The sequence below is a fragment of the Monopterus albus genome, unplaced genomic scaffold, assembly GCF_001952655.1.
Source record: "Monopterus albus unplaced genomic scaffold, M_albus_1.0 scaffold106.1, whole genome shotgun sequence".
Classification (NCBI taxonomy): Eukaryota; Metazoa; Chordata; class Actinopteri; order Synbranchiformes; family Synbranchidae; genus Monopterus; species Monopterus albus.
The window spans coordinates 1359398-1378163 of record NW_018127986.1 but is presented as its reverse complement, the minus strand read 5'-3'; the positions used below and the strand labels follow the sequence as shown (position 1 = coordinate 1378163).

General features: G+C 39.9%; 2 protein-coding genes across 2 annotated transcripts; one reads left to right on the top strand and one right to left on the bottom strand.

Annotated features, from left to right (window-relative positions):
- Positions 1-237: 237 nt before the first annotated feature.
- On the bottom strand, positions 238-6689 carry ogfr (opioid growth factor receptor). Its single transcript, XM_020610711.1, has 7 exons — positions 6377-6689; positions 5705-5770; positions 5536-5617; positions 5365-5443; positions 4184-4250; positions 2817-2965; positions 238-2727 (listed from the first exon to the last, which is right to left on the bottom strand). Exons 1-7 carry the CDS (start codon positions 6506-6508, stop codon positions 1626-1628), a joined length of 1677 nt encoding a protein of 558 aa, XP_020466367.1. The 5' UTR covers positions 6509-6689; the 3' UTR covers positions 238-1625.
- A 6773-nt stretch (positions 6690-13462) lies between these two features.
- Positions 13463-16394, top strand: kcnk15 (potassium channel, subfamily K, member 15). The gene is made up of 2 exons (XM_020610713.1): positions 13463-14242; positions 14472-16394. The coding sequence occupies exons 1-2, from the start codon at positions 13945-13947 to the stop codon at positions 15464-15466; spliced, it is 1293 nt and encodes a 430-aa protein (XP_020466369.1). The 5' UTR covers positions 13463-13944; the 3' UTR covers positions 15467-16394.
- The last annotated feature ends 2372 nt before the right edge of the window (positions 16395-18766 follow it).

Here is an 18766-nt window from a genome sequence, read left to right as displayed (position 1 = left end):
GATTTTACATACAGTCCTGACTTCTTCTGCTGTGGGGTTGTAGAAGTTCAACATCTTTCTGCTGCGAGTCATATTTCACTGAGGCTTGGCCTGTTTGCTGCACTGGGAAGTCAAATAAAAGCTAACATCTACCAGAGTGTTATCCTGACAATTAAAATTTATAAACCATAACAAGACTGACATTGGCTAAACAGATTAATTTAATACAAGTTTGGAAAACATTAGAACTTTATTTTGTTTGTCAACAGCCAGGTATTTACTTGAGGAAAAACAAGTTACATATAAAGAATTCAGCACTCCTGCAAAATTATTACAATTTCATTACGTAAATACATTAACTTCAACAATTCATATTTAAAATCAAGTGCAAATATAAAAAAAATGCATCAATAAAATCACCCTGGCTTGTGAATGTTCATGGACTGCATCCATCTCAAACTAACATACACTGGACTTTAAATTATATCGGCTCTATTGAGAAGACATATACTGTACAATCAACCAGTCTTATCACATTTTTGGCGAGACCTTCAGTTGTTCAGACGTCTACTTCCCAAATCTGAACGAATACGCACAGACTGTGCAAAGTAACTTAAATATAACTTAGCTGGCATTCAGTCTTAAATCCACTGGAACAGTGGGGTCCAGCAGAAACACAAACCAGTACAGAATGTTTTACTAAAAACAGCCCAGAAAGAATAAAAGTTCTTCCAATTACTTACTTCCAGTGCAAAAAATTTGTTCAGTTGTGAAAATATTAACAAGTTAAAAATGCTGAAATCATTTCATTAACCTACGTACATTAATAACAGTATGTTTACTGTAGCAGAAATCTTAAATATTAGCTGCTCTTATTCATTATGACCTTAGGAGATAAGTCTGGCGACTGCGTATATCTTTGTCAGCAAATCCCATTAAAAACAGATGAATTTATCCAACTCCCAGTGGCCTTACTCCCCTCTGCTGTCTTCCAGTGTTGTTTGAAAATGATTAAACACATCGAACAAGTGACACTGTTGCACCAGGTGACATGTTCCTTCATTACAATGCAGAATGTAGTTTATTTTATGTTGAAGCTTCACACAGTCCTTCTGCTGTAAATATTCCCCAACCCACAGCTGGAAATAGCCCCCATCAGAAACACAATTTACTCCTGTTGGTGTGATGTTGGCAAAAGATGAACACAATATATTTTTGACCTGCTTTTAAAGAGTCACACCTTCATTAGGAACCGATGGATTTGGTGCTGAGTGGCACAGACAGGGCAGGGAAGCCATGTAGTGAGAGCCTGATTTCCACACTGTTACGTTTGGTCTTTAAGGGATTTGCTGAACAACAACAACAACAAGGATTTATTCATATACAGTATACCACCAGTCTTTATCCTTTAACAATATCAGGTTATCTTAAATAATATCTGATGGCCATGAAAAACTGAGTCACATCCAGTCCCACAGTTGGTGAATTAATCAATTCATAAACTCCTTCAAAGTTAAAAGAATTAAAAGCTAAACATCAAATATAGTAGAAATAAGGCCCAGAAAGTCTTCAAGTCCTACTCTGTCCTTATATTACAATTTTATTTAAGCTAAAATGAATGTATCTTCTTCAATCCTCCAGTTTATTCATGAACACCCCACATTTTGGTCTGAGCTTGGGGGGTTTGACTCTATAATCATATCCTCCGACTCATTCCCATTTGTCCGTTCATCTTCACATTTATCGCTGCTCCCCAATGACCCATTTGGTGCCAACACCTTTTGCTGTGATGCGTCTTCCTCTTCCTTTTTATCTAGCACTTGATTAAAATCAGTCCTTGGGATTTTCTCCTCCCTTTCCGAAGAAAGAGAGTTTAGGTGTTTATTAGTCTTAGGGATGGTTTGTGCTGATGGACTTGCTGGACCAGTGGCCTTATTAGCACCAGCCTTTTCTTCCATCTGCCCGCTGGTTGAGTCCTCAGCAGAGCCGTTGTTTGGCAGCTCCTTATCGTCTCTCTTCTTCTTCTGTGGTTTTTCAGTGTTTATGTCCCCATCTGTTGGCATTCTGGTGTCCGGTTCCTGGACGGTATCCATTGAGTTGCTGGTAAATGTGTGCTCGCTGTCCGCACTAGGCTCGGTTTTTGGCTTCGCAGTGTCAGGGGTGGGACATTGATCCATGTCATCAACATCATCTGTAGAGTCATTTCCATTCCCAAGAATTTCGTTGTTAGACTCAGCCTTTGCATTTCCATTTCCGACAATCTCAGCTTCTGGTATTGGCTCAGGCGATGCCTCAGACAGTTTGGCTTTGTCTTTACTTGGTGATTTATCAGTTTTTTTCTGAGTCTTTGTAACATTATCCACTCCATCCTCTTTTGGCTGCACAACTGCTTCACCATCTTTGCTTTTACCCTGTGAACAGACTTCATCCTTTCCATCTTCATTCCCAACAGTGTCTGGTCTTTTCTCTGCCTTCTTAAATTGCTTCAGAATCTTCCTGGGACACCACACAAACTTATCCTTTGGCTCAAAGTTAAGGTAGGCAAAGCGCACAAGCTCCTGGCGTTTCTGCTTGTCCAGCACAGCAAACAGGAAGTAGTCGAGCACACTGCGTTTAACACTGCTAAGGGTCTTCTTGACCAGAGTCTCTTCCAGAAAGAAGCGCACGAGTGGGGCCTGGTAGTGCTCAAATCCCAATTCCCCAAGGCTCTTCAGGATGCGAGTGATGCGCAGGTTGTTGTGCATATTCCTGCCAGAGATGAGACAGTTGAAGCTGAAGTTTCAAACAAAAAGGTACATACTGCAGAAGTTACTTGTATGAGAAAATTTTATATTTACCGCTCCAGGTTTCCAAAGCGCTCCTTCCAGTTATCTGCACGCATCACTTCCCCTGTCTCTTTGTTGACCAAACGGATGCCATAGAAACCCAACATGAGCTCATAGGATTCAACTAGTCTTCTCTTGGCATCCACATTCTTCTTAAAGGCCTGAGGAACATATAGAGTGGACAAAAAAAAAAAAAAAAAATCCTGACAATTATGAGATTAAAATATTCAGGTTAATAAATGGTACTGTTGGTTGATAACCAGTGTGGTTGCCTTTGTCTTCCAATTCATGAAAAAGGTCGACTGGTAGGTAGTAGGTCAGACTGATAAGGTCAGTAATTGGGAAATTTTGTGTTTTGTAGAGAAATTACTCTCCACTGTGACTTCACATATACAGTCATTCAATAAAGACATGAAAGATCATGACTGTTTTTATCAGCTCAGAAATATTGTGTCTATTCATATTTGTGACTTTGGTGAAGATCTGATCGCATCTCATGAACAATTTATGCTGGAAACCAGGAACCTGAAAACTTGTGACTGCACAGTGGAGGATGTTAAATGTAAAATGTGCTAGAGGCCTTCATGAAAACTGCAGAACTGCTACTAAATTAATGCTAAGGATGTTGGAAAATGTCATAATACAAAACAGTATTTTTAACACAGTGTTAGTTTTCTTTTAATGAGAGGACATACAGCTGTCTTAAACAAACACACATATCACAACACTGATGATTTTAACTTTTGTAACTTGCTTTGCAAAGAATTTATTGGCTGAAATTACCATTTTACAGAAGCTATGGCTGCTGTTCTGGTTTTTGGTTGATTCAACAAGGTATGTGGAGCCTTTCAAATATAACACTCATCTCTAACCAAAGCATCAGAAATACAATGGTGCATTGATTCTGGCTTTGCACTTACCAGATATGACTTTTGTGGCATCAAAACAAATCTTCTACTTTCACCTGTTCCTGTTAGGGGTCGTTACAGCAAATCATCTGTTTCCACCTAACTCTATCCTCGCCATCCTCTACTCTCACCCCAGTTAACTTCATGTCTGCCTCCTCTCCTTTGACCAACAGCAGTCCAATTTCCACCAACACCCTGTAGGTCAACAGCACTGGTGGCGGTCTTTGTTAACCCTCGACCGATCCTGTATGGTATTCACACTGACAATTCACATGTTTAATTTTGGCACGTTTTTATGCCGGATGCCCTTCCTGACGCAACCCTCTCTATTTATCCAGGCTTGGGACCGGCAAAGAGGTCACTGTGGCCAAATAAATTCAATGTGTTGCTTTATATTGTGGCAGCCAACTTCTGCACAATAAACTGTTTAGTCGAGTATTCACTTAAAGACTTTCCTATGATAACACTTACCTCAATTTCCTTCTTGGTGAGCTCTGAAGCCATGTAATTAACCCCTGGTTCTCGCAGTGGAAACAACCTTACAATGGCAGAGAAATGTCACAAAACCAATTAAGATATAACGAAACTCAGCTCTAATTTAATAAAAACAATACCGGCTCTCTTGATAACTGTTCATAAACCCAGCATTAAGTATTTTCTTGATGATTCATCTTATAAAAACATGACATACAGCCCATCTCAGGTGCCCCGTTATTTCATGCTATTAATAAACACTATAGAATAAGCAAACAAAACTCAACAGTGTAAACAGTGTTGGGTATGGGCATTACTAGAAGTATGTGTCAATGTAATTATTGCTTGTTTCATGGCAAACCTTTATGTATGTTATGGTTTTGGGACTCGCTTCTTGTGGTTGTGCTTTTATTTTGTCTGTTTCCTGTTCTGTGTCACCTCCCCTGCCCCAGTTTTACCTTGGTTTCTAACTCATTGTTTCTACCTGCTGCTCGTTATCCTCTGGTCTCCTGCCCATATGTTCTCCTCCTTTACCTCAGTCACTAGCTAGTTCATTCCACTATACATCATATTCTGTCCCTTTATGTCTTGTGTCTTCTGTTCAATTTTCCTGCTTAGCTGTCCTTGGATCTTTTTACTTTGCCTCTTGTTGGACTTTTTGACTTTTCTGCCATCGAGGATTCCTGGTTTGTTCCTCTGTTTGTTAGTGTGTTTTTTGGATTTGTTACCTAGCTCCTGGGCTGAACTGTTTAGTTGTGGTTTGACTCCTTTAGTTATCTTTTGTCTGGTTGAGTTTTGTTGTGGTTTTTCCTTTTGTCTCTCTGTTCCTTATCCTTCATTATAGACTATTAAGAACTCAGTCTTAGACTGTGTCTGCAAACTTAATTGCTCCACAGGGTTCATTTACTTTCTTCTTCTTTTCCAAAAATCAACTCCAAATAACAATTTGCACATCAAGGGCCAAACTTTTGCATAGACATAGAATTGTAAAACCTACATACTGTGTAGTATGGAATTGGAACACAGCTGCTGTTTGGTAACTTGTGTACACTCCTTATTTAAGCAGGTGTGTAACAGGCTATATATATATATAAGGTCATCAGGGTTTCAAAAATAAGACGACACTGGCTGCATCACTTCAGCCAAAACACACAACCCAAGACTTAAATAATACATACCACTGAATGTATGAGTGAACTCTTTCTAGTCTTTTGTAGTCATTTTTCCATTCCTTAAGGAATGAGTCAATGTAGACATCTGTGTTGGATGAGGAAAAAAGCAGAATGTCATCACACTGATAACTTTCCCAGAAACTTTGAATATATTGTAAGACCATCTAAATATGTTACCATCAGGAGCAGAGGGGAATTTGTTGAGATAAAACTGCAAATTGTTCATTTTGTCTTCAGAGCACTCATCATCTGTAAGATTCTGTAAAAAAAAAAAGAGCATAATTTGATCCTTGTTAGTTGTAATGGACAAGATGGACCTTACTGCTGATACTTAGCTGTTACTTACTGGGTAGCCTCTTCTGTAGTTCTGCATGTCCTTTGCTGCCCTTATGTTTCTGGGTGGATGATGCCACTGCAAGTGAAAGTGAAATTAACCTTAAACAAATGCCGCAACGATGAGAATGTGGGAGAATAACATTACTGCCAGAGCTGATGCATCCCAATTTAAAGAAACAAGTCGTGTGATCATCACTGATTCCACGACCTGTACCGGTTCTGACAATAAAATCTGGCATAACGTTATGCAAGTTGGTTTATATAAGGCCAAGCAAATATGTTCATACTATCGTTAAAAAAAAACAACTCAAGACTTGATAAACGTTCATAATTTTAACTACGGATTGCAAACCGTGAGTAGTAGCAGTGAGTGGCTTAACACAGATATTTAAACAAGCATTTTATAACTCCTCAAAAGCGAGCTAACATCAGCGGCTAGCTAGGTTAACAGTTAGCTAGCCCCAACTTGTGACTGTCATGTATTACATGTGTAGTACATGATAGCTAACGGTTAGCAAGCCTGAAGCAGGGAGGCGTAAAGCTAACATTAGCTTTCCAGTCATGGCAGTAATGCAAACGTCTGGCCAGGTGCCAGAGCAGTGACTTACAAGTCATCATATTCCACACCATGACATTATTTAGACAGTTTATATTTTGGCCAAGTAATGACGAATGCACGTACAGGTACCAAACCCCAACCAGATTTGTTTTTGTCTTGACTTGACCGACGCGCTTGGCTCTCTCCGGCCGGGTCGTCTCCATCACTCTCTGTGTCCCAGGTCGAGTCGTAATCAAAAACACAATCCTCCTCCATTATAAAAACAAAGCTGTTATGTGACTAGCTAAAGCTAAAGCCCGTTTTAACACGATAAACGAGCATGAATCAAGTTACACTTGCATGTTCCGGTTAGACGGGCACGGCCCTAACCATCCGTCTTTACACTCTACCATCGTCAGACAGCCGCACCGTTGGCGGCTGCAGTGCTGATGCTGCGTTCAGGTGCTCTGTTTAAGTCGCAGTTGTCTTGAATAACTCTATTTGATGCACACTTAGTTTGCCATGGTTTCCTTTGGTAAATAAATTCTTTTTTGTGTCAGTTTACGAGTATAAAACCCTACACCCGTATTGTTGAGCTGTTGCCTCACAGGATCGCCATATAGTTAGAGTTTAAGGTAAGGAAATAAAGGAAGATGCACGAGAATAATGTTGATAGGGGTTGATAGAGCTGACCTCGGAGGCATTTGGTCCCCTTTCGCTTAAACACACTGTCTTGACAACTGTTATTACACACACACACATAATATATATACATATATTGCATAACATTGCGCTGTTATTTGGTATTTAATGAGGTTAAGGTGCTTTCTATTGGACAATTCGATTTTCCGACAGACAGGAAGGCAGCACACTTGCGTTGTTGGCAGCTTATCTTAGGTGCTGGAAAACACTTTCTCTTCATTCTTATACAGTATAACAGAAGGCAATAGTAATGCTATGATAGATGTATTCCTAACTAATAAATGAACAAATTAAACATTAACATATTATGAAGTACCAAGAGAACTATTTTATTAACACGGATTTTAATGTCTCCTTTAAGTAGTATATCTGTTCAAGTTAAATTAATGTCAGTGGCTTAACTGGCTTGACAGGCAATTTCATTTTGGCCCACTCAGCTGTCCAACCACCATAACTGTATAAATGGTTCTAGTCTCACCAGTGGCCATGGAGGAATTATGAAACAGTGGGCACCTAGGCACAGACATGTAAAAGGACCCACCCTCCTACATAGAGACAACACCCAAGGCTGAAAACGAATTTCATTAAAGATGTTTTGCATTTCTTTGTAGTCAACAAGATGCACAATGAGCCTCAACCAAGGGCATTGCACTAAATGCTCTCCTACAAACATTGAAAGCAAAGATCTGATTATTTGTATAAGAAGGCCAGCCTTCAAAGCACCACATAAAATGAAGCAAGTTTGCTGCAGGCAGCTCGTGACTGGAGAATGGACATGGACTACCAATGTTGAGATGATGGGGATGAGAGGTCACTCTCTCCAAGAAGTAATCAAGTCCTTGTCAAATGCAACAGAAAACAGCAGCAATTTGATTTGGATAAAAAGGAGATGACAACTGGGCTGCCAGATGGATATAGGAGCGTATAGAACTGAAGTGGGTGTACCTGGGATGCCAGGTATCACCGCTGAGCCCTCTGAGACATTGTAAAAAAGGATGGTGCTCATCTCATGTCCCTGATGACATACCTACCACCAGTCTAATCCCACTAGCAAGCTATTACATGGATTTAAACATCAAGTCCTATTAGCTCCACTAGATTTACACAGCATTGTTTTGACGTTGAGATATTTCCCATTAATATAATCAATATACTGTTTCCATGTTAGTTTATGATCAGTCAAAACCCCTGGGAATTTTGTTTCAAAAACTACTTCAATTTCAACATCACATATTTTTAATTTAATATCCCCATCAATTTCCTTTTGATTTCCAAAGACCATACACTTGGGTTTCTTAATATTGAGAAACTATTTAACATCAAAACAAGTTTTGAGAATTTCCAGCTCCCTTTCAGTAATATACAAAAGTGTGTCCCTTAATTTTGTGTTCCCTGATTTGTTGTGTAAATTCTTGCCTATTTATGTTCAAGTGTTGGTTTATTCTCCCAAGTCAGTCTCACTTATTTTATGAATTTTCTTAGTTCTGTGCGATTTGTGTTGTGAGCCGACCTAGCCAGCCATTATTATTACTAGCTTTGTCAGCCATCACTCAGCTGTGTTGTCTTTAGTCTGTCATTTTCCTGCACTTTTATTCTTGTTAGTCATGTTCCTGCCATTGTCGAGTTGGTCAAGTCTCTCATGCCACCTCTTTTTCTTGCTCCTGCTGATGTTATTAGTTCTCCCTCTGTCCCAAGTCCTGACTTTCCACTTTATGACACAAGAAGCAAAAGAACAGCTATGAATTACATTTGAAGAGAGATCCTATTCACTACTGAAAAGGTTGTAATTAGTAAAATGGTGGCACGAGAATGTTATATTTTCATGGATGATGCATTTCTGTTTTATGACCTTAAGAGTCATTGCAGCCATTCACACCAAAATTCATGTTCTCATTCTCTCTTTTTATATCCCCCACACCCCCAGCACACGTCCACTTTATTTAAAACCTAGTCAGAGTTTTCATTAGAGGTGTCTTACACTGATATAACAACTACAGCATGGATTCAGTTTTCATACTTTAAAGACTCAACACGAAGAAGAATTCAGAGGTGTGAATGTATGAGACAATGATGTCCACCTTCAGTAGCTGGACAGATGTGTTTACACAGTACATGACAGTATTTCACCAGAAATAGGATTATGTATTATCACAGGGGATTTAGTGTTGAATGGCCTCTGGTGTGGGTTTCTATTCTTGGTCTTAGTTACTGTGGAAACCAGAAAGCTCTGCAGGCATCCAGTGTTTGCTGTAACTATTTAGTGCCTCTGCTTCATAAAGTGGACTCTTTGCCTTATTTTTGGTGAGTTCAGCAGAGATGGATTGATGCTGTTAATATATAGAGAGACTGTAATAATTGTGTAGACTTAGAATGGCTTATATGGATTCAGTGACATGAAGACCAGCTTATTACTTTACCCCCCTTGAAATGATGAGCCTCCTGCTTTTATAGTTTATCTGCTTTTGTGTGCAAAGTCCCTCCCTAGTTGTTAATAACTACTGACTGGTTTCAAAACAATTAACCAGATCAGATTGCACTATTAATACTTCAGGGCTAAAACTATTATTAAAACTCTAGGAATGTCTTAACTAGTAATGATTTTAGTCAGCTGTAAATCAGTAGGAGAGAATGTGTAGCACTGCTCAGTCTAAAGCAGTCAACTATGCAGACAGTGTCACTGTAGCATCAGGAGCGGTAACATGCTCTAACTCCCTGTAATACAGTATATTAAACTGCTGGTTCCTTGTGAATGTAAGATTTACTTTGTCTTATTTATATTTGGAGAAGCAGGTTTGCGCACTAGAATCAGTGGGGAATATTTGATTATGCCAACCTAACAAGCTGCAAATAGAGACAACAGAACCACATTGTGGGTACTGCTGTTTACAGTGCACGTCTGTATTTGGTTGTCTTTTCTGTATTTGTAGTTTTTTTTTCTGAGCCTGTGTTGGTGAACCTGTTTTCTTAATTTGCAGTGTTTATTTTGCTTTTGGGGCCACTCTTTCTTTCCGTCTGTCTTGGTGGTAAACTTCTGAGATTTTCTTTACCATTGGTACTATATAACCATGAATTTTTAATTTCCTAGATCTCAGGATATTGCAGGTGATGTTTGGCTTCAGTTTCCATCTTATCCATCTAGGGTCATGGGGGTGCTGGAGCCAATCCCAACTGGCACTGGGCGAGAGGCAGGGACCACCCTGGACAGGTTGCCAACAACCAAACACACCCACACTCACTCCTACAGGCAATTTAGTTGCCATTCAACCTAAGCTGCATATCTTTGAACTGCGGAAGGAAGCCGGAGGACCTGGAGGGAAGAGCAATCACATACACTGTTGAAATGCTGAGGATTTATTTGCTGACAAGGAAAGGAAACAGCAGTCTTTTCTTTTTAACCAATTGCAAGAACAAAGTACAGAAAAAGAATTGGTACCGACCTTTTTTCTATAGAAGACTTAAATATGAAGAGAAACACAAAGCTTTTCTACACAGCTACTGTGCATGTGGAGACTAGCTGACCTGTCAACAGCATGGCAGGATATGACGTAAGAGATCTGATGAGTTCTTACAGACTCACTTGTCACCATGTGTTCCAAATATACCTGGTATCTAATGTGTACAGTACAAAGTAGACAGGCCTCTGGGTGTTGCACCACAGCACTGATTATAACAGTCAGCAACACATCTGAGAGGATAATCCTTTCTCTTGCTTGTCTAATATTGCACTGTCTTACCTGATATGCTCTTCATTGACGGTAACTACTTTTCTATAGTGACAGGTAGAACAGTTTTACTCATGGTCTCTCGCTGTGCTTCCTGTAGTGCAACTATTTCTGAAGAGACTAATTTTACACCCAGAAAGCACACAGTGTGAGTGTGAAGAGAGCTGTCAAGTCATTACTTTTGCAAGCTACAGTACTTGTTGAAATTTGGCCATAAATGCAAACTCATATTCTATTCTGCATTAGAATAGCTGTATTTGTGAGGTACCGTGTAGCAAATTGTTGATTGTTACTAGTAGAATTTTTTAAAAAGTCAAACAAAGTCCATTTAGTAGTCATTCTTAAGCTTTCTTTATTGCAAATTTGTGTAGAGCTACATGTTAAACACATCCACATTCTATTTTAAAAACTTGTAATACTTGTTCTCTTCCTACACATTTGATATACTTGGTTCGTGGATGAATGTGACACATTTTCTTGTCTCTTCTCAACGATTGCTTTGATACATATACAGTAGGCAATGTATTATACTGTAACATGACACCATAGCCTCCTTGTCCCTTTTACATATTTAATAGGATCTATAAAGAAATGTAGTGAAGTATATAAAAACAGTATGAATTGTTTTTAAGTCGTTTTTCTGCTCCCACCAGAAACATTTCCCGTACTGAGACTACCCGGGCCCAATACACATTTGTGTTTCCATTGCACAATGAGAATGTTGCTCTTGCACAATATGTTATGGTGGCGTCTTCTGTGCTACCCAAACATATATTGACAGTAGTTGCACAACAGAGCAAACATGGAGTTGGTAAACATAACTATTGTACTGGCTTCCTTTTATTTCTTCATAATTTGCATAATTTGCTGCCATCTCCTTCTTCTTTCTTTCTTTTTTTTTAAAGAGTTTAGGTCTCCTTCACTTCCAGTTTCTCCAGTTTTCCAAGCTTTCCTGCCAGCCAGAATGTAGTGACGTAGATAGCTAGGTTGGGGCAGAGCAGCAAGCTTTGAGGCTTGCTTCCAAGCAGCGCCAGATATCCTGCTTTTCAGCCTGGTTTCAGCCCAGGCATGGTCTGTTTCTAAGACAAATGAAACATGCAAACCCTATAAATTTGTGACATGGCAACATTTGTTGTATTGCGGTCCAGTGTCCTTCCTCAGCCTGACCACATACACTGAGGAGGACTTCTGCTATATGAGGACAGTGTAGAAATAAAACAGGATTTGTGTAGCGTAAATAAAAACAATGAAGCAGTATCTTCAGTGCCAGAATTTTATGTTCCAGAATTTAATAGAATAAGTATTACAATTACATCCGAAGAAGCAAGAGGCATTTTGAGCTAAAGAGATAAAGTTAGCATTACCATAATCCACTTCATTTGTTTGCATTGTTCCTTGTAAATCTCATGCACCCAAGAGAGCACAGAACAGAGAGAGAGACAGAGCAAAAATCAAATCAGTGATGCATCTCTTTGAGTCTAAATACATATCCTTAAGCCCAGGCCCGATGGGAATTGATGGGCCTCACTGCTCTGTTTCATGTCCTCGGGCTTTGAAAAGGCTGTGAATACAAGCTGTGTGGATTGATGGGTGGCTGTTAGGGCTCCAGGTTCCTCTCTTATCAGCTAAGATGTAATTGATTTATGGAGAGCTGGTTTGAATCACAACGGGGATGTAAGTGTGCTGATTTAGTCACTTAACACAAAAACAGGGCCACCAAAAGCAGGTTGCTCTGTTTGAGAGGAACAAAAGACCTCACATTAATCCCCTTCCAATACCCTGTTGGTGCTGCTAATACCCACTGTGACACAGGGAGGATGCTTCTCTCTGGTTATTATGTGATACAGCTGTGATACTCCCTTTCTCTCTCTTTTTATATTTGACAAGAAAAATTCAGCCTAACTAATGATACTTATTGTTGTGATGCAGTGAATGAGGGTCCGCATCGTTATGCTTAACATATTAGCTTCAACCTCACTGACTGTGCCTTTGGTAAAAGTAACCATGGCAACTAGTATCACCTACAGTAGGTTTCCAGAAGCAACACCATTTATTTAGCCACTGTACGTGCATGCATCACTTCTTGACTGTGCAGGGACACACATAAATGCACACAGATAGGGATCTCATACCAGTCACTGTTTATCATATCTGCTGGTTTACTTTGAATTTAAACTCTACTCACTAGGTGTGCATGTGTACAGTGTGCATGTATGTGTACATTGTATGTACATATTCATATGTATATTAGGTTGGTAGGTCTATTTTATTAGACCCTTTCCATAATTTTGCCATTGACTTTTGATTTAAAATGTTCTCTGTTCACATATGTTTTATTTGTTTATTGTTTTGTAAAGGACTTTGAAATGATTGGTTTTATGTGCTACTCCATGTCACCATATGTCTATGTTGTTATTGATATTAAGCTGTAACGAAATTACATTTAACACCTGATGACATCATTATAAATTCTCAAAAAGATTTTGTCTCAGCTAAAATTGGCTTCACCCATTTTACACATGGTAACTGTTATATGCTGTAGAGTCTACTGGATTCCTGAGTGGATTTCTTGCTGACATAAACACAGACAACTAAATAACAGTCCTTTTATTTAGCTTTCAACATGTTGCCTCGTCATTAGAACTTCAGATCTACAAACTCGGTTAGACTGTGTAATGTGCCAATGTGCGTGTAAGCAGTCAAGCAAAACTAGCTACTGTATATCTACTGTATATAGCACATTGATTTCCAGGGCACATACAGTATGTTTGTAGTGCGTGAAGCCTGGTTTTCCATATTCTTCAGCATGTGAATCTCTCCACCTATTATATGCATAGACATGCATTTTTTTAACAAGGCTGCTTCGAAGGTGAACCTGTCCATAGTGCTCAACCCTCCTTCTCAGGTTGGTTTCTGCGGGGTCGAGTCGGGGCTTTGCTCACAGATATGATAAACCTGAACATCGGTGCGAAAGCTTACTATGATTAAATTACACAGGCGATGTTATACTGCACGGATTTTTGTCGGAGATTATTGGTTTGCGCATGCGAAGAGACGAGCTGAGGCGACTTAGACCGTGAAGCTTCGATCCTTCTCAATGCGCTCAGCAGGACATGCATGTTTTTTTTTTTACATTAATAAGAAATTTTAATCTGGTATTACAGAGCTTTGTGTTTTATTTTTCTACACGTCTCTCCTGCTGCCACGTTTCACGCAACAGGCTGCAACACCTATGTGGAGTATAAGCTGAAGAACAGTACCACCTGTAACTGCACATCTGCTACTTTCATGCCGACTCCGAAGATGAAGAAGCAAAACGTCCGGACCCTGTCGCTCATTCTCTGCATGTTCTCCTACTTGCTGGTCGGCGCCGCGGTGTTTGACGCGCTGGAATCCGAGTCGGAGAACTCCCGCAGGCGCATCTTGGAGCAGAAACGCAACGAGATGAGGAAGAAGTACCGCTTTTCCGAGGACGACTACCGCGAAATCGAGCGAGTGGTGCTGCAAGCAGAGCCCCATCGCGCCGGAAGACAGTGGAAATTTGCTGGCTCTTTTTACTTTGCCATAACAGTCATCACTACCATCGGTAGGTTAATGTAATGCAGACGTCCAGGTTATTTAGTTCTACACCCAGTTGATGTGGTATTTACAGTGGAGCATTTTATACAACTATTTTCTAAATGAATGCAACATTTAAGTCTTCTTTTAATTATAGACAAAAGACAGAAACAGACAATTTGTCCTTGCTTTGCCATTCAAGAGTTGCTACAGTATGCATCACAGTGTTCCTCTAATTTCTATTTCTCTGCATTAAGGTTATGGTCATGCAGCACCAGGCACAGATGCAGGAAAGGTCTTCTGCATGTTCTATGCTGTACTGGGCATTCCCCTCACTTTGGTCATGTTCCAGAGTCTGGGGGAAAGGATGAACACATTTGTCCGCTTTCTCCTACATAAGATGAAGCAGTGCCTGGGCTTTCGATGCACTGAGGTATCCATGGAGAACATGGTTTTGGTGGGCTTCCTGTCCTGCATTGGAACACTGTGTGTAGGAGCTGCAGCCTTCTCTCACTTTGAGGGATGGAGCTTCTTCCATGCTTACTACTATTGTTTCATCACACTCACCACTATTGGCTTTGGGGACTTTGTGGCCCTGCAGAAAAAGGAGGACCTCCAGGAGAAAACCCCCTATGTGGCATTCAGCTTCACATACATCCTGGTGGGGCTAACTGTTATTGGGGCCTTCCTTAATTTAGTGGTGCTTCGTTTTCTCACTATGAACTCTGAAGATGAGAGGAGAGATGCTAAAGAGAGGGCATCATTGAAGAGGGACAGGGGCCTTTTGGATGGGGCTCTGGGTCTCCAGAGTAGAGATCGACACAGACAGAGAAACAGAAGCAACATGCTGCACAGTCGCAGCCACAGTACGCTCTCCCTCCCAATGCAGGAAGGAACCAGCCGCACCAACCTCATCACTTCCCCAGCAGAGGATCAGCAGAGGCGAAGACGACCCAGCAGATGCAGGCTGCATTTTCAGATCAAGGCAGGCAAAAGAAAACCGGAGTCAAGCCTCAGCTCCCTCTGTTCTTGTATGTGCTACCGCTTGGGGATTTGTGATAGTCCTCCTATGCCCCACAGTGAGCATCATGGCTGCCCTATCAATTCTGTCTATTACAACTCAGTCTCCTATAGGATCCAGGGCGGCTCGCCAGGTTCCAGGGCCAACACTGGACTGTCTTCCCCAGGAAGCACGCTCTCACCTGGCCATAGCTTCAGAGAGTTCTCTCGTTCAAGGAGAAAGTCAGTGTAAAGAGCCCTACAGTGAAGGAACGTGTTTGCACTGACTGTAAACAGTATTTCAGTGACACCATATATTGTGTTACACATCCTTTATGCATGTCAGAAGACAACGACTCTGTTAACTGAGTAGTTTGCGTGTTGTGACTATTTTTTTGTAAAGTAAGGATGAGGCTTCTTTTTCTTTTGCCATGACATTATTTATGTTAGTGATTCTGCTGTTTTCCTCGCATGTTAGCCAAAGTGCATGCTAACAGAATGTATAGCACACAATGTAAATGCATGACTGCTATGTAAAGATGTAAAGAGTTGGGCTTTTATTATACAATCTGATCAAAAAGTATTTTGGATATAGTGCTTACTAATGACTGCACGACGGGGTTAGTGAAAGTACATGAATGAGCTCAGTGGACTGTCTCCTGCTTTAGACAAAACCCTAAACTTTTCATGCCATAAATATATGATGTCATTATACTTTTATATTTAAACAAAGCCTTAACAGAACTTTGGACACGCACATGAGATATGTGGCTTCTTAGTTCAGTTAATTTTAATAAACCCTTTTCTGTTTATTACAACTCCTCCTGCAGGATCCAGGGCCAACAATGAACTGTCTTCCTCAGGAAGCACGCACTCATCTGGCCAGAGCTTATAGTGCATCTTAGATCCTTTAGGTATTATTATTGGGGGGGTCAGAATAACTTTTCTTTGCATTTCTCAGCACTGATGCACTCTTATATCAAATATTAAGCTTGTTCTGTGACTGACAAATGTAATGGATGTAGCACACATTCTGTATGTAGCAGGTTGCTAATGAACTTACCACAGTCCTGGAAAAACTGTTCTTTTTCATCCAGGGAGGTGTTATTTCTGCCTAATCTGGGTTTGTAGTCAGATTCAGTGTGAGTCTCTTACAGTATTGTTTTATTAAACCAAAAAAAGGGGCCAATAAATGTGTGTTTTTTGCTGAGTGATTTAACAAATGAAATCAAATTTGTATGATGTTTATCAGCCCTTTTGTGTTCAGTCATCTTCTTCTGTTGTGTTTGTGTTTTATGTAGTGGGAGTCCTTTGTTAAAAATAGCCTAATTTCTACTTACTTCATTTTTCAAAAATCGCAGGTTGAGTGGTACATAAGAAAAAGGATGCCAGAATTTGGGTTAATAATGCTACTATTAGTAATATTATAATACAAATGATGGTGACTAACTGACTTATAGTAGGTCAAGTGTTTATTGTCATATGCACAGTGAGGAAACCTGTTTCCGTGTACAATGAAATTCTTACTTTGCTGTCCACACGAATGTCACACAATATAAATGAAATATAACGCAGATGCATAGGTAACACAAAATCTAAATGTCAAGATCTAAGGCTCTGTAAAACAGCCGATGAGAGAAGCATAATAAAATACAACAAGAACACAATATAATGAAGAGTGAATGTATGCTACATGGAGCTGTGTGTGCAAATAGTCAGCAGTGATTATGTACACAGTACAGGTGGAATTATATAAGATAGTTCCTGGGTCAGCTGTTTAGTACATCTTAAATCAAGGAAGCATCCATTTGGACTCATCCAGGAGAACAGTACCCCCATCAATATGGCATGTGGGGTTGCTGAATAGTTTGCTGAGGATGACAGTGATGTGAATCATATGCTGTGGTCTTCACCACAGCAGTTACCACATCTCAACCCAATTAAACACCTATGGGAAATTTCGGAGCAATGTGTTATACAGCGTCTGCACCACCACCATCAAAACACCAAATGAGGGAATATCTTTTGGATGAATGGTGTTCATCCCTCTCAGTGCCAAGGTGCGTTGCAGGTGCCACATGGCCCAACACCACCTTGATTTGTATACATATATATATGCATGAGTACAGTATGTGTGTATATAGTATGTGTCCTGGACTTGCCTGTTGATTAAGGTGCATACTTTTGTCTATAGGCTGAAATCCAGCCTAGAAATCTTCATTGTACTACCTAACTCTCCTGTGTATCCCTGCCTATCTGGCACATAAACTAAATACCAGAATGGCAACAAACAAAAAAATAGAAAATAATGCCTCCATTCTCAAGTGCAGTGGCCAAAACACCACACCTCCTCCACTGTAAAATCACATCATGCGTGTTACGTCTGCGCATTGATATTTTAAAAACTCGTTTTCAGTTTAGAATGAGGAAAAGAAATAATGGAGGCTTTACATAAGTGTCCCCGAGCATACATTTCAAGCCATCTGTTAATCTGCTGGAATAGCAGGCTGCTTTACATATAAATGTAAAACTGATTGGGCAATAGAATGTGAAATGGTGATTGGTTATGAAATGCCATCTGCTCTGGCTGCTTGGTGGTACAGGAACCTTTACTCTCTTTCTTACGCTGTCACATCACATGCTTTAATTAGGAACCTTTCTTTTACTGGATGCAACAAGTGAGTTTATACAAAGCGTTTGTTCTCTGCCGTGAAAGGATTTTCATTATTTTGTATGATCTCATGACAGAGGAAAAGGAGGAGAATTAGGATACAATTACTTTGACAAGGGGGCCCTCTTCAGGGGAGAATGTTTTGGGGCTATTTGAAGAAAGGAAAAGTCACTTAGAGAAATGTGAAACCTTTTGCCACTAGAGGGCAGTATATGTACATTCAGCAGTAGTAAGATGGCTTGTGTGATTTGATTTAAGTATTATATCAACATATATATTAAAATAACACACATAATGTCATTGCTATTTTATTATTTTTTAATTTTTTTTAATTTTTTTTTTTTTTTACAGAAAACCAGTTTTTGCCTCCAGCCCTCTGTGGACAGGTGGAACTAGAAGATTTTAAGGGTCCACAAAAGTTTAAATTTGGGACCTTGTTAAGGGCCAGTTTACCTCTGGGTCCTGGTCATTACCAAAATAGTTTACAAATACAAAATAAGCAGTATATAAGTCAGGTCAGTTTTATTAATACAACCCAGTACAGCAACTCACAAATTTTACAATCTAGTATACAATGCCCTCTAAACTTAGACCCTTGAATCAGATTGCTAAAAACGTCTCCATAAACTTTAATGCGGAAAAATGAAAGAAACCTCAGGCAGAGCAACAGAAGAGGAATAACTTTTCTAGGATGCACAGATGAACAGTAGCTGTGTACAGAATAAAAAAATAATTGCAGTATGAAAAGTCAAGACAACAGTATTGCTACCAAACAGTCAGAACCAGAGCTAGGTGACCTCCTCTCCAACATGGAGACCAGGGAAGAGATCAAATCACACACACACACACACACTAGGCAAAACTCAAGCTCCACTTCACACT

Excerpts from the sequence above, each read along its gene's own strand:
- ogfr (XM_020610711.1), bottom strand. The coding sequence starts at position 6,508 with ATGGAGGAGGATTGTGTTTTTGATTACGACTCGACCTGGGACACAGAG. Across the intron at positions 5,444-5,535 it reads ATTCCCCTCTGCTCCTGATG|ATGTCTACATTGACTCATTC; the intron begins GTAACATATTTA and ends CATCCAACACAG. Across the intron at positions 2,728-2,816 it reads CGCTTTGGAAACCTGGAGCG|GAATATGCACAACAACCTGC; the intron begins GTAAATATAAAA and ends CATCTCTGGCAG.
- kcnk15 (XM_020610713.1), top strand. The coding sequence starts at position 13,945 with ATGCCGACTCCGAAGATGAAGAAGCAAAACGTCCGGACCCTGTCGCTC. Across the intron at positions 14,243-14,471 it reads AACAGTCATCACTACCATCG|GTTATGGTCATGCAGCACCA; the intron begins GTAGGTTAATGT and ends CTCTGCATTAAG.